The 11,898-nt window shown below is 38.6% G+C and overlaps 3 protein-coding genes across 3 annotated transcripts in view; all 3 read right to left on the minus strand.

Moving 5' to 3' along the window:
- The window catches only part of LOC101293001 (threonylcarbamoyladenosine tRNA methylthiotransferase-like), an 8,457-nt gene extending 5,935 nt beyond the window's left edge, over nt 1-2,522 (minus strand). Inside the window, exons 1-3 of the mRNA XM_004299833.1 lie at nt 2,285-2,522; nt 2,135-2,173; nt 723-814 (exon numbers count right to left, since the gene is read on the minus strand). Coding sequence (XP_004299881.1) covers nt 723-814; nt 2,135-2,173; nt 2,285-2,488 — 335 coding nt within the window. The 5' untranslated portion in view covers nt 2,489-2,522. The remainder of the gene's footprint in view (nt 1-722; nt 815-2,134; nt 2,174-2,284) is intronic.
- Nucleotides 2,523-3,914: 1,392 nt separating this feature from the next.
- On the minus strand, nt 3,915-5,533 carry LOC101302563. Its single transcript, XM_004301428.1, has 5 exons — nt 5,095-5,533; nt 4,860-4,986; nt 4,423-4,738; nt 4,165-4,314; nt 3,915-4,043 (listed from the first exon to the last, which is right to left on the minus strand). Exons 1-5 carry the CDS (start codon nt 5,531-5,533, stop codon nt 3,915-3,917), a joined length of 1,161 nt encoding a protein of 386 aa, XP_004301476.1.
- Nucleotides 5,534-7,875: 2,342 nt separating this feature from the next.
- LOC101302844 lies at nt 7,876-9,078 on the minus strand. The gene has a single exon (XM_004301429.1). The coding sequence runs from the start codon at nt 9,076-9,078 to the stop codon at nt 7,876-7,878; it is 1,203 nt and encodes a 400-aa protein (XP_004301477.1).
- Between the last annotated feature and the right edge of the window lie 2,820 nt (nt 9,079-11,898).

An 11,898-nucleotide genomic window follows, 5' to 3' on the forward strand; every position in this document is an offset into this window, starting at 1 on the left:
GGGGGGGGTGGCTGCTCAGAAAGGGGGCCATGGGTTTGATGCTGCATTGACTTTGTGTATCTGAGAAATCCTTAGACTTCCTCGTAACAAGAACTACATAGGTAAGAGTAATAAAAGAATCTGTAAGAAGCATTCTAGTCAGTTTCTGGTCCCTTTGTGGGATTCGATTTCTTCTGAATTAAGTAGTTATTCCCTTTCAACTCTATTGATGGGTAGGAAAGACAATAAGTTGACTTGGAAGTCTGTATTTTCCTAGTTAATTTTTTTTATCATGTAGGCTTAGTGCAGCTTTCAAATGCTACTGTTCTTTGAAAGTGGACTTCTTGTCAACTATTGCATTTTGCTGTCTCTTTCAATAGATCTCAGTTTCTCCTCGATAAATAAAAAAGAACAAGAATAATGCATAGTACCATTTCTTTTCAAAATAGGAGGCAATAACAATTATCATCATCAAACAAGAAAGAGATTTGGAAAGAATAGTACTTAGCTATAGGAATAGAATCCAAAATAGCTTTTACTCTAAACTGACAAACATTACTAGAATGCAATCTATCAATTACATAAATTACTATAAGAAACGACCAAAATGATGTCCGAGTTAATTGAAACAGCATCACCTTATCCTTTCACTTCAATTATAAAAGTATGAACTACGAGATTATTTGCAGTGAAAAAACAAAGACAAAATGCGGAAATGAGAGGGGAAATAAAAGTATCCTCACGTATTTATGAGCCACAGGTCTGCATCCTCAGGATTGTCACTTAATGAATAACCAAAAGCTGAAAGTTGACCAGCCATATATTCGCTGTCACTCTGACACATTAACAAAGTAAAGAAAAACAAAAGACAATAATGAGAAACTGATTGTGTTTGAAATTCTGATGAATGTACATGTATATATTAAATTAAAAAATTAAAAATTAAAAAAACAAACAAACATACAACACTCGGGCGTCAGCTCAGATGCTAATGTAGCATTAACGGTTAAGGTAAGTAATATAATTAAGAGCTGGAGTTAATACGAAGCTTGAGTCCACAGAAATTAGGGGAAAATCAAATAATCCAGATACTAATTTAGTTTATCTTGGTAAAGTAGTAGAGCCAGGACACCTATGGTGGCTCTAATCTAGGCTGAGGTCAACAGAAGATTCATATGCTGAGTGCTGACTTAAAACCAAACTGAACAATATCTGACTACACATTCGTTAAGAATGGACCATTCAAACAAGTCAAATGTTGTTTACGAAGTGGTATTATTATCCCTTTGTGTACTCCTATATTGTTTTCCTACAGTTTGCCCCATACCCATATATGTAGAATGACTAATACTGTATATTGCTAAATAATCTCAAAATGTCCAGAATCATTTGACAGAGAGAAGCATGAAACAATTGTATATACTTAATGTTTTAGAAATGAATGACTAACTGAACAATCACACAAATATAGTTTGGACCACATAACGGTGTTGGCACTTTAGAATGAGAGTGAGGGTGAGTGGAAGAGAGAGAGAGAGAGAGAGAGAGATAGAGAGAGAGAGAGACAGTGTTTCTTGAGAAGTGGGCATACAACAGGTACAAACATTCTTACCAAAAGCGATATTCTATAACCAATCTTGTATTCCTAATGTGTTCTTACAACTATTTTCTGTACGATAACCATATATATAGGAATAAAATAAACAAAAATGTATAGTTCTACACGTACAGAGTACTTTTGATGGAAGAAGTATATTATGACAAATTAACACAATTATATATAATGTGATACTTTACATATTAGGTATGACATGCTCAAAGAACAATTCTATCACCTAAAACTTCAATTATTAGGAAGATTAAATGTGGTATATATTGCTCACTACGGCCAGTGCCAGTGCCAGTGCACTCTGACACATAGGTTAAGTCCATGAATTATACAAAGCTTCATATTAGAAGATACGGTACTAAAACTCTAAATTTCACTCTATCCGATTAGACTGAACTAAACTACTTCGAAGACCTCTATTCTCCAGACATTTAACATAGCAAAGAACGAAAATCGACAACATATATAAGTAAATGCAGAGGAAATCGAAACAAAATTACATCAACTGGTAACATAAAGTAGAAAAAAAAGGCATGAAAGGCGTACCTGGTTGTGGGAGCATCCAAATGTCTTGATATATATAGTCTGTCACACACACACACACACACACACACACAGAGTCAAGACCAAACCTAGAGATGAAGAGAGAGAGAGAGAGAGAGAGAGAGAGAGAGAGAGAGAGAGAGAGAGAGGTACCTCACTTCCGGGGACTTTAGGGGAGAGAGGAGCGAGAGGGTGCTTGATTTGAGAGAGGCCGTTGCTGTTGCTGTTGCCGTTGAGATTGGGCTTCTTCTTGTTCTTCTTTGGATTGAGTCCGACGGATGTAATCGGCAGACGGAAGCCCGGAGGAGCTCCGCCGCCTGCTCCGGCACCGACGAACAAATCCTCAATGTCCTCCATGCTCGAGCTTCCGCTTTTTGAGTTTTGAGTTTTTAGACACACTGCTACTGCTTCAGTAAATTTTCTCTTATAATTTGTGTAGGGCGGAAAAGACGGTCTTGGCCTCATTATTAATTTTTTCCTTACAACTCTGCCATTCACTAGTGCCTTTGGTCTTTTTCTCTTGTTCAATTGATGCCCCAGAAGGTGTTTGTGGGAAATGTCTCAGTGAATGTTTGTTTTGCGATGGTTAGGAATCATGATCGGAGGAGGTCGTGTACGGCTGAACCGGTGGCATCAGGCGGCGGTGGCGGTTGGTTCGGTGGTGGGAGCATTGCTGGCCCCAAGCTTTACCGGCATTCGAAAGAGTTCTTCAGAGAATGAAGAGTAGCCCACAAGGCAGAGTAAGGCTCTCTTTTGTATTAAATCAAGAAATGGTAGTTTCTGCTTATGCTGCTTTTATTTGAGTGAAAAGAAGTGTGGGGTGTTGGAGTTTAGGGTATATATAGGACGAGAGACCTCATCAAACTAGGAAAGGTCTTGGAAAACTGGCAATGGTGTAGTTGTTCTTCATGTTGGTAGAGTTGTATCGTTTTTCTCTTGGTTGGTAGTTGATGCAACCTACTAAAAACATGAAATTAGTCCGAGTCGCAATAGGACTATCGGATTGTTGCAATGATATACAATTACAGTATAGTATTATAGGGTAACAAAAGTAGGTATTCCTGTTGTCCCTTATAATACTAATAACTTACAGATAGGTACACATTGGTAGTATTAACTGGTACTCATAATGCGGTTCCTACTGAACTGGTCTTTCATATGTAACAAACTGTTGTGCCTTGCATTTGCAACCCATTATGGACTGAAAGTTGCCCCAAATTTCAAAAGTCTATAGAATGAGAATTAGATACATTATGTTTGCTGTGTAGATCATGGAGGCCAGCCCGTCCGACGACTCCACCGCAATGGCATGCCGTCAGACTAGGCATACACTTGTCGGAGGATACTAGCCGCAACTCAGGACTTGAAATAACCGCGACTCAGGAATTGAAAATAATGAAAAAAAACGTTAGTACAATTTACGAGTAAACCATACTTTTTATACTTCATGATTGATTTTCATTTTATATAGATAAGATGTGTGAATGAGTAGAATTTCATCGAGCGTGACAAGTAAAGGCTAGTACACTACGTAGTATGCAACATGCATGTACAAAGGGCAAAGTAATATTCACAGGACATGGGCATCTCAATATAAAACATTTTTTAGCAAGACATCTCATTCAAATATTCTTACAAAAATCAGATCTCAAATGCCTGGTATTATTTAATACAACAAGCTTTAAGAATTAAATCAACTATATCTTTTGGAAAACGAATAGCCAAACAATAAAATATCATTACATCATATGTACATAAATACTATCTTCAGTACGTATGTACATTATGGTACAAGTCGGGCTACTTCTGTTTCAAGCCTTTCGATTTCAGCTGCAACATGGCCCCTGGTGCTCTCACTACATGAATTCAAAAGTGGCCTCAAGCTTGATATTCGCTTCTCAATGCTTTTGATCTGCAATTAAATACGATTGAAAGAAACAAAAATCAAGATTCCGAGATTATACTTTTCATGCATGATGAATTTGGTGATATGAAACTAATTAAACATCAACTTGGGAGTTACGAAGACAAACCTTTCTAGCAGGCCACCTGCTTACTCCAAACTTTCGACAGATCCTCTTGACAACTGTTGGGCAAAAACGCAATTGTTCAGAAGCCTCTTCAATGGTGAGATGGAAGTAAGCACGAAGATCATCTAATTTCATTTTTGCTGCTCTCTCCCTCTGCACCATCACAAGTATATATAGAATGTTACACACAACAACTTCACTTTATAATGCCAGGAGTTCTACGTACAATTTATGACAAGAAGAATAACATGCAATAGTTACCTGTTCTGCAAGGGAATACCTAGGAAGCCTAGGACCCTTCCCTATCGTATTCACGGTCGCCACAGTAGCAGGTTGATCCATTTCTGCCACCCTTTCTGAATTAGGAGAAATGAAGTCGTCGGTGGCGTCGAAGTCCTCTGGAATAAATTCGTCGGGATAACAAAGAATATCATCCCACTCACCATCCATACCAACACAGAGAGTCTGATAAAATGCTTGCAGAGGATCTTGCTGCATGATGTAGCCTTCTACCTTTCGCTCTAAGCAGTACTGCGTCAGACACTGCTTCACTTCCTCAATGCCTTTATTGCAAAAGCTGTTGATTAATTGATATAATAAACTTGTAAGTGCGTGAGCCATGAAGACGTTTTAAAAAACCCTAATTCTTGAAATGCATGCAAATGTTACTATATAAATGCACTGATACTTGAACTTACTCTAAGTTCTGATAGTGAGGCTCGCTAGAAACACCGGAGTCATACAAGTAATTGGCTCGGCTTTCTTGAATCGCATGGCAGATGGCACCAAGTCTTCCATGAATTTTAAGTGTCATGATATAGTCGCCTACATACCAAAGCAAAATCAAAGCAAGATCAATACATAACTAGCATATAAATGTCAACATTTACCTACGCCACTAATTAGTCACGACTCACGAGCACTGAGACTTACGGCTGAAGTGAACGATTTCCCTTAGAGCCTGGCAGCCGCAGCAACCGGAGTTGATTATTGGTGGTGGTGGCGCCACAACTGGAGGCGGCATCACATTTTGCCCAAACCCTAACCCGGAATTCTGATCAACAGCCGGTTCTCCACCTCCTCCGGAACACTGAGAAGGAGGATCCTCTGGTACTGAAAAATTATTATTCCCTCCCCCATTATAATTGTTGCTGAAATCCCACATTGGGGACATGGGGAAATCTTGGATTCCATCATCAAAATGAGGAACTGGACATTGATGAGGGGAAGAAGGAACTACTCCACCGTCGAACAATGCGTCAAGAGTTTGATCAGGAGAATCATTAACAAAACTCAGAACTTCAGGGACTTCGTGATCATAAGGGTCATGGTAAGGCACAACAGCCCATGGAGAATCTGTCACGCCCTCCATAGTAGTTAAGCAAAGTGATAAATAGGGTTCCCAAGCACCAAAGTTGTCAAATTCAACTTTGGTGCCTGAGAATCTGTTTGAAACTGAACAAGGGTTTCAGTGAATGTTTGTCTGTGGGTGACAGGGTTTGAAGATATAGAGGAAGGCGGGGGTTGACAGTTATGGTGTCGTTTGGGATTTGGGACATAAGGCGGCTTAATCGGGATTTTGAAAACTGCGAGTGCTGATCTTCTGCTGTGAGTTCCACCATGAACACGTGTTTTATTATTTATTTATTTAGCAAGTGGCGTAATCAAACCCTCTTTACTATTTAATCTGCTCTGCCCTAATGATCTTCGCCGCTAGCTCCTCCGCCCACATCTGTCTCCGACGAACTGAAGAGAAAAGGTACTATCTTTATACAAATGTAAAGCTTCTTGGTCTGGTTCCTACCTTTTAGTCTGAAAATGGTTCTGCTATTGGTCTTTGATTGGGAAACTGGGAAGTAGTTGCATGTGTTACAATTGAAATGTTTTGAAGTTTCAAGCATTAGGCTTTGTTTCGATTCCTGGTTTGAATAGACATGCTGCTGGAATTCTGTCATATCTTTACTAATCTTGTCTAATTAGTTTGAACACAAGGGCCAAGGCGATTATAAATCTTTTCATATAAGATTAGGCAAGTCTTATATTGATTTTTTGGGCGTTGTTCTGTTGCATTATGATTTGATTAGAATATGAGACTGACAAGGATTCTTGTACTTAAGGATTCTTGAGTAAATACCCAAGAAGAATCTACATGATCGTTTGGTATGGTGGGAGTGTACTGTGTATCATTAATGGGGATATGAAGCTTTTTCTTTTTGATTACCAAAGATCTTTGCACCACCTAATATAAGAACTGGCTTCCTTCTGGGGAGCAACCATTTTTCATATTTAGGTCTCAGTATAAAGGTACTGGAACGTGAACTTGATGAACTGACAGAAAGTTAACAATAACACCAGAATTTTGATGCTGTGTAAAAACCTTAAAATAGAGGAAAAATCACACCAGAGCACAAGCTTAGAAAACGAACTCAACTAGATGAATTTGTGTAGAGTCTTACAACCTTTTTGTAAACCCTATACTATTACAAATCCCTATCTCTAGGCAAAACGTCTTCTTCTTCTTTTTTCAATGATCTTCTCTCAACACACAAGAGAATCACAATCACACACACAACAAGTTCAACTCAACAAGGAACAGGTGAACTTGTGACCTTACAAAATATTGCAGCAGAAATACTATCTCACAAATGCTATGCGTGCAGAGATAGTTCTTTAAGAATAATTTTGCAAAAGGTAGTCTGCAATGAGGCGCCAATACCTCCTTTATATGCATCAAATAATCCTTTCCAAGTCTGCTACTTTGATCAACGTCACTAACCTAATTGACATCCAATTAGGAATTTTTGTTAGTACCAAATCATGACAAGGAGACGTAACATATATATAAGAGATCTTAACAATATACTCCAATAAATAATGAGAGAATATCCTAAACCATGTAGGATTCTTTCCTCGTGCAAACCAATTCCAATTAATATCAGTATACCCAATTAGATGAATCATAAGAAAATCATATATTAATGAATACAAATCCTAACTAAGTAAGGACTTTGTCTTCATGATTCACACGCACCAAAAAGACTAGTATCACCTGCAATAATATTTCTTTCAACAAAGAGATATATAACAATAAAGTCCAATTTGTTTTGATATAGGAATGCCAACTAAAACATATACCAACACAGTACCTCTTTACTGCCATTAATTGGACTGCTTGAGGTCAGAGAGCACAGCCTCAAACATGTCAATGGGGTCGTTATTCATCTGTCAGTTGACTATTAAATCCTTTGAAACAAGTAGCAGCAGAACAAGTGCTTGTTCATGGTCCTCAGGCAACTAAAGAGAGAGATGGCATCAAGTAGTGATTTGAGTATAGGGTTTTTGCATGAGAACTGGGAATGGAGGATTTAAACAAAATCCCATGGGGTTGGGGTCCTTGGGGATAGAGAAGGTGCTATCATTGTCCACAAATGCATACTTGATGGTGCTGTGTCTGTGAAGTCCTCATGTATTTATGAAATTTCATAGGAGTTAGCATAGCCATCAATCCAAGGTGCATTTTTTTTTTGGCAAGAATAGAACTTCATTGGAACAGACCACAAAGGTTGAGACAAAAAACAAAAAACAAGAAAGCTAACAAAGCTGAAAGAGCAAGAGGGAAACTAAACACTGCTACAAACCACTACAGACTAAAAGCAAAGAAAGACAAAAGCAGATAAAAGAGCAAGAGCTGCTGTAATCAACAGCAAGTCTCAGTCAGGGGGGGCCATCGCTCCTGAGAATATGAAGGAGGGAGGTTGGAGGCGTATTAGCCCAGTCCGAAGAGCACAACCTCACCATGGCAAGCTTCGCCGCTGCGTCAGCAACCCGGTTAGCTTCACGGGGAACCCAGTTCCATAACACCTCATCAAAGGCAGGCAACATAAACTTCACTCTATTAAGAATAGGTAGAATTTTCCAATTGGGAGTGAAATTTGGGGAAGAGAGAGACCTAATGACCTCCTGGCAATCACCCTCAATGATAACATTTTTCAAATTCAGGAACCTTGCAATTTGAAGACCTTTAACCACCGAGTCAGCCTCGGCCTCAACAACAGAATTATGGGAGCACAAGAGACTTGCACCAGCAATAGAACAACCCCTATGGTTACGCACCACTAGACCAATCCCACTGTGTTGGTTACTCGTCTTCCAAGCTGCATCAATGTTAATTTTTACCACATTTGGAGGGGGAGGATGCCACAATTTGCTTGCAGTAGGTCTCCGAGGCTCATCTGGGGGAGTGTCATAATCAGGCTGAGCTTCAGACCACTCTTTAAAGCTTCTGTGAATGTTCTCTATAGTAGTAACAGGGTTAGGGGAGACCCTCTTCATTACTGCAACACATCTTTGCTTCCAAATCTCCCACAAATGAAAACACACAAACTGAAAAAACTCCTCATTGTGATGAGACAGCTTACCAGAATTGCCAGAAACTGCTAGAAGCCAAGCATCCAAGCTTGTGATAGAGGCCTTCTCTGGGATGTATCCCAAAGAGCTCCCAAACCATACAGCGCTAGTCCAAGGGCATAGAAGTAGGCAATGCTCTGTAGTTTCCGGATGCTCACCACAAAGAGCACACAAAGGGTCTGGAATAATTTTTCTTCTGAAAATATTCCAGTTGGTACAAAGAGCATTTGACAACACACGCCATAAGAAATTGGAAATTTTTGGCAGCATGGTTGGCCTCCACACCACCTTCCACAGCTTCGCATCTATTATGTGCGACGATGAAGGTTTAGAAGACCCCTTACCCCCCTGCTCCTTGACAATCCTTCTATAGCCACTTTTTGCTGAATAGACACCACTCTTAGAAAAAGGCCAAATGAGAACATCTCTGTCATTCTCACTGCCAATTGGAATAGATTTGATGGCCTTGGCATCATCACCATTCAAAAACGGTTCCAAGTGAGAAGACATTGGGACAAGGTTTGTAGATGGGTTTAAATAGAATTGAGTATTTCTGTGTATCATCTTTTGAATATTAAGAGAATATGGTAAAAGAAATGGGACTATGTGCTTTTAACATGATATTCTATCCCAAACAGCTGAAGCCGCAAAAGGAGCACCGGCCCGGAGGGTCCTATGTAGTAACAACACCTCTTGGCTCCAGTCTCATCTCTTAATATTCTTCTTCTTCTTTTCCCATACATCAGTCATTGTGGTCCAGATGTCTCTCATGAAGCTTTGCGAAATGTTATAGTTCTGCTTAACTGGATGATTGAATGTGCTTTCCTTGGTTTTTACTTATTAGAAACATATAAGTTTAAGTTACACATACAAATAGGACCTTCTGCTTAAATTTTTGATTTATCATGCCCAACTTCAGTGGCAAACAAATTTTTATTAGAACTATAGTGCTGCTGTATTTCTAAGTTCATGAGACATTTGGCTGCAGGATGTTTTGGATGTCAGGATCAATCACTGCTGGAGATGGATGAGTGTGCTGGCTCCATTGATATGTCCATTTTCCTGAAATTGCTGTGGTTGTGAAGTTGAGATCAATACAATGACTGGGAGGCGAGGATTGAAGTATCCAACTCCATATAGCTCCGAAGCATTGTTGAATTGAAGGAAAACAAGTAAACAATTTACAGTAATTTCAGAATATATTAGAAATAATTTTTACCCTCATTGATTATGGTCATATGGTACTGAGCTTCTCAGTAATTAACTAGAAACTTTATGCCATGAAATTGTAGTAGTTTTTCAGCAAGTACTTAAGAAAGAAGAAATACTATTAATGAAGGCTCATGGGAGGTTCAGGAAGACAAACTCATTTAGAGCAGGACAAACTTCCAATATGAAAATCTGCCACTCTAATTTGCCTTCAATTGGTGTATTTGGTTGACCTTCCAACTTCAGGATTTGGTTTCCTATTAGATAAGTGTTGGTTTCCAAATGATTGAGATGCTGATCAGAATTTTTTTGTTCTTTAGGTAATTTAAAATCTAATTGGAGTCAAAGTTTCAGAGTGTTTAATTGACAGTGAGAATTCATACAATAGTCTGGTTACCACATTCTGGTTCTGAGATCCTGTAAATGGTATGGCTTTGTCTAGCTTTTACTCGGTTCCTTGCTTTCACTGTTATCTCGCTTCAACTTTGGTAGTTGAATTGACTGTGGACAAGATCAGTTGTTTGTATGTGAATGTGGGTTCGAAGATATATAGAGGAAGGCGGGAGTGCCAGTTATGGTGTCGTTTGGGAGTGCTGATCCTCTGCCATTAGTTCCAGAATAAACATCTAATTGATCATTGATATGTGAAAAGCAAAAATTCTCGTATGCCATGGTGCAATCTTAGCCATGCATATGTTGTGTATATATGTAGACGCCGTGCACTCTGAAGACCTTCATTGTGAAAAGTGAATCCTGAGATTTTGCAATCAGAATCTTTTTGCAAAAATACTTTATCTCTAACCTCTCACTGGCTCTCACTCTCTTTTCTTTTCAGAAGCGACACTCTCAACTGATTTGAACTCCAAAGCTCTAAAAACCCAGGTCCCAATCTTCTCTTCCCTCACAGAGATGCAAAAACTAAACAAATGTACCATCTTTAGGTCATCTAAATCTTTTGTTGGTTTTGTTACAGCTTCTAGGGTTTTAAGTTTTAAATTCTTCGATCTGCTTTGGTTTGTGAGGACATTTTATTTCATTGCAGTGGCATTTTATTTTGGCTTGTTAGTCTCATTTTGGATAAAGGTGTGTTTACTGTTTTTTGGCTCTTACATGAGGAATATTTAAATGTCTTGTAGAATCGATCGAGCCACCCTTTTGTTTGATTGCTAGTTTGAACTGCTACAATTCTTATATCTTTTCATGATGATAAATTCTTACCTTTCATTATATTAGTTTAAGTGCTAGGTGTGTTAATAGTCAGTAAGATTAGGCCAATCTTATACTTGCTTTTGTGAGCCTATGAAATTAAGGTGGATGCTGGATTGTTGCATTGGAGTTAAGATAACAGAAAAGAGTATTTTGTTTGAAATTCCTGTTTAAGGTGAGTGGATGAAAATCATAAGATATCATTTACCCAAAGAAAAAAAAACTAAATAAATCAGAAAATGATACTTCATCCACTCACCTTAAAAGATGGTGAACGTAGCATATCTGTTCTTGAATATCAGATTAGATGTAATACATAGACTTCCACGAAAATCTCTTGTCCTATAATGCCAAACAATATCTTCTCCTATAACATGTTGATTAGTGCATTTGTATATCTGTTTATATTGGAGCACATTCACAGCCTCAATTAAGAGAGTGATTCACTCAATTTCAGATTCAATCACAAGAGTGATTTCCTCCATCATTCAGAATTGAGTCCTAACTTATGTATAGTTTTGGATAGTTTTGATTCTGTAATTATAGGCATTACTATTCCTTATTTCCTTCTGTAAATGTCAAACACACTACCCTATATTATGTAAGCTTTGTAATCAGTTTCGATTAAGGGGAAATATACTTCTACATGGTATCAGTTTAACCTAAAGATCCATACCTGTGTCTTTTTCTTCTTCCTTGCTTTTCTGCTTTTCTGCGTCTTCTCTTCCCTGTCTTCTTTTCTCTTCTTTGTCCTTCAATGGCTTCCTCTTCCTCTTCTATCAACCAAAACACCTCTTCTTTTCCCAAACTCACTGAATCCAACTATTTAGTTTGGATTGTCCCCATCCAGTCCTATCTCAATGGTGTTGATCTATGGGGCTATGTTGATGGCTCCATTCCGGCACCAGATCGCAC

The sequence above is a fragment of the Fragaria vesca genome, linkage group LG5 (assembly GCF_000184155.1).
Source record: "Fragaria vesca subsp. vesca linkage group LG5, FraVesHawaii_1.0, whole genome shotgun sequence".
NCBI lineage: Eukaryota > Viridiplantae > Streptophyta > Magnoliopsida > Rosales > Rosaceae > Fragaria > Fragaria vesca.

Bases quoted from the DNA above. Each gene is read 5' to 3' on its own strand.
- LOC101302844 (XM_004301429.1), bottom strand. From the start codon at position 9,078: ATGTCTTCTCACTTGGAACCGTTTTTGAATGGTGATGATGCCAAGGCC.
- LOC101302563 (XM_004301428.1), bottom strand. From the start codon at position 5,533: ATGGAGGGCGTGACAGATTCTCCATGGGCTGTTGTGCCTTACCATGAC. The intron at 4,739-4,859 runs GTAAGTTCAAGT...ATTAATCAACAG, and splicing joins CCTCACTATCAGAACTTAGA to CTTTTGCAATAAAGGCATTG. The intron at 4,315-4,422 runs GTAACTATTGCA...GTGATGGTGCAG, and splicing joins GGTATTCCCTTGCAGAACAG to AGGGAGAGAGCAGCAAAAAT.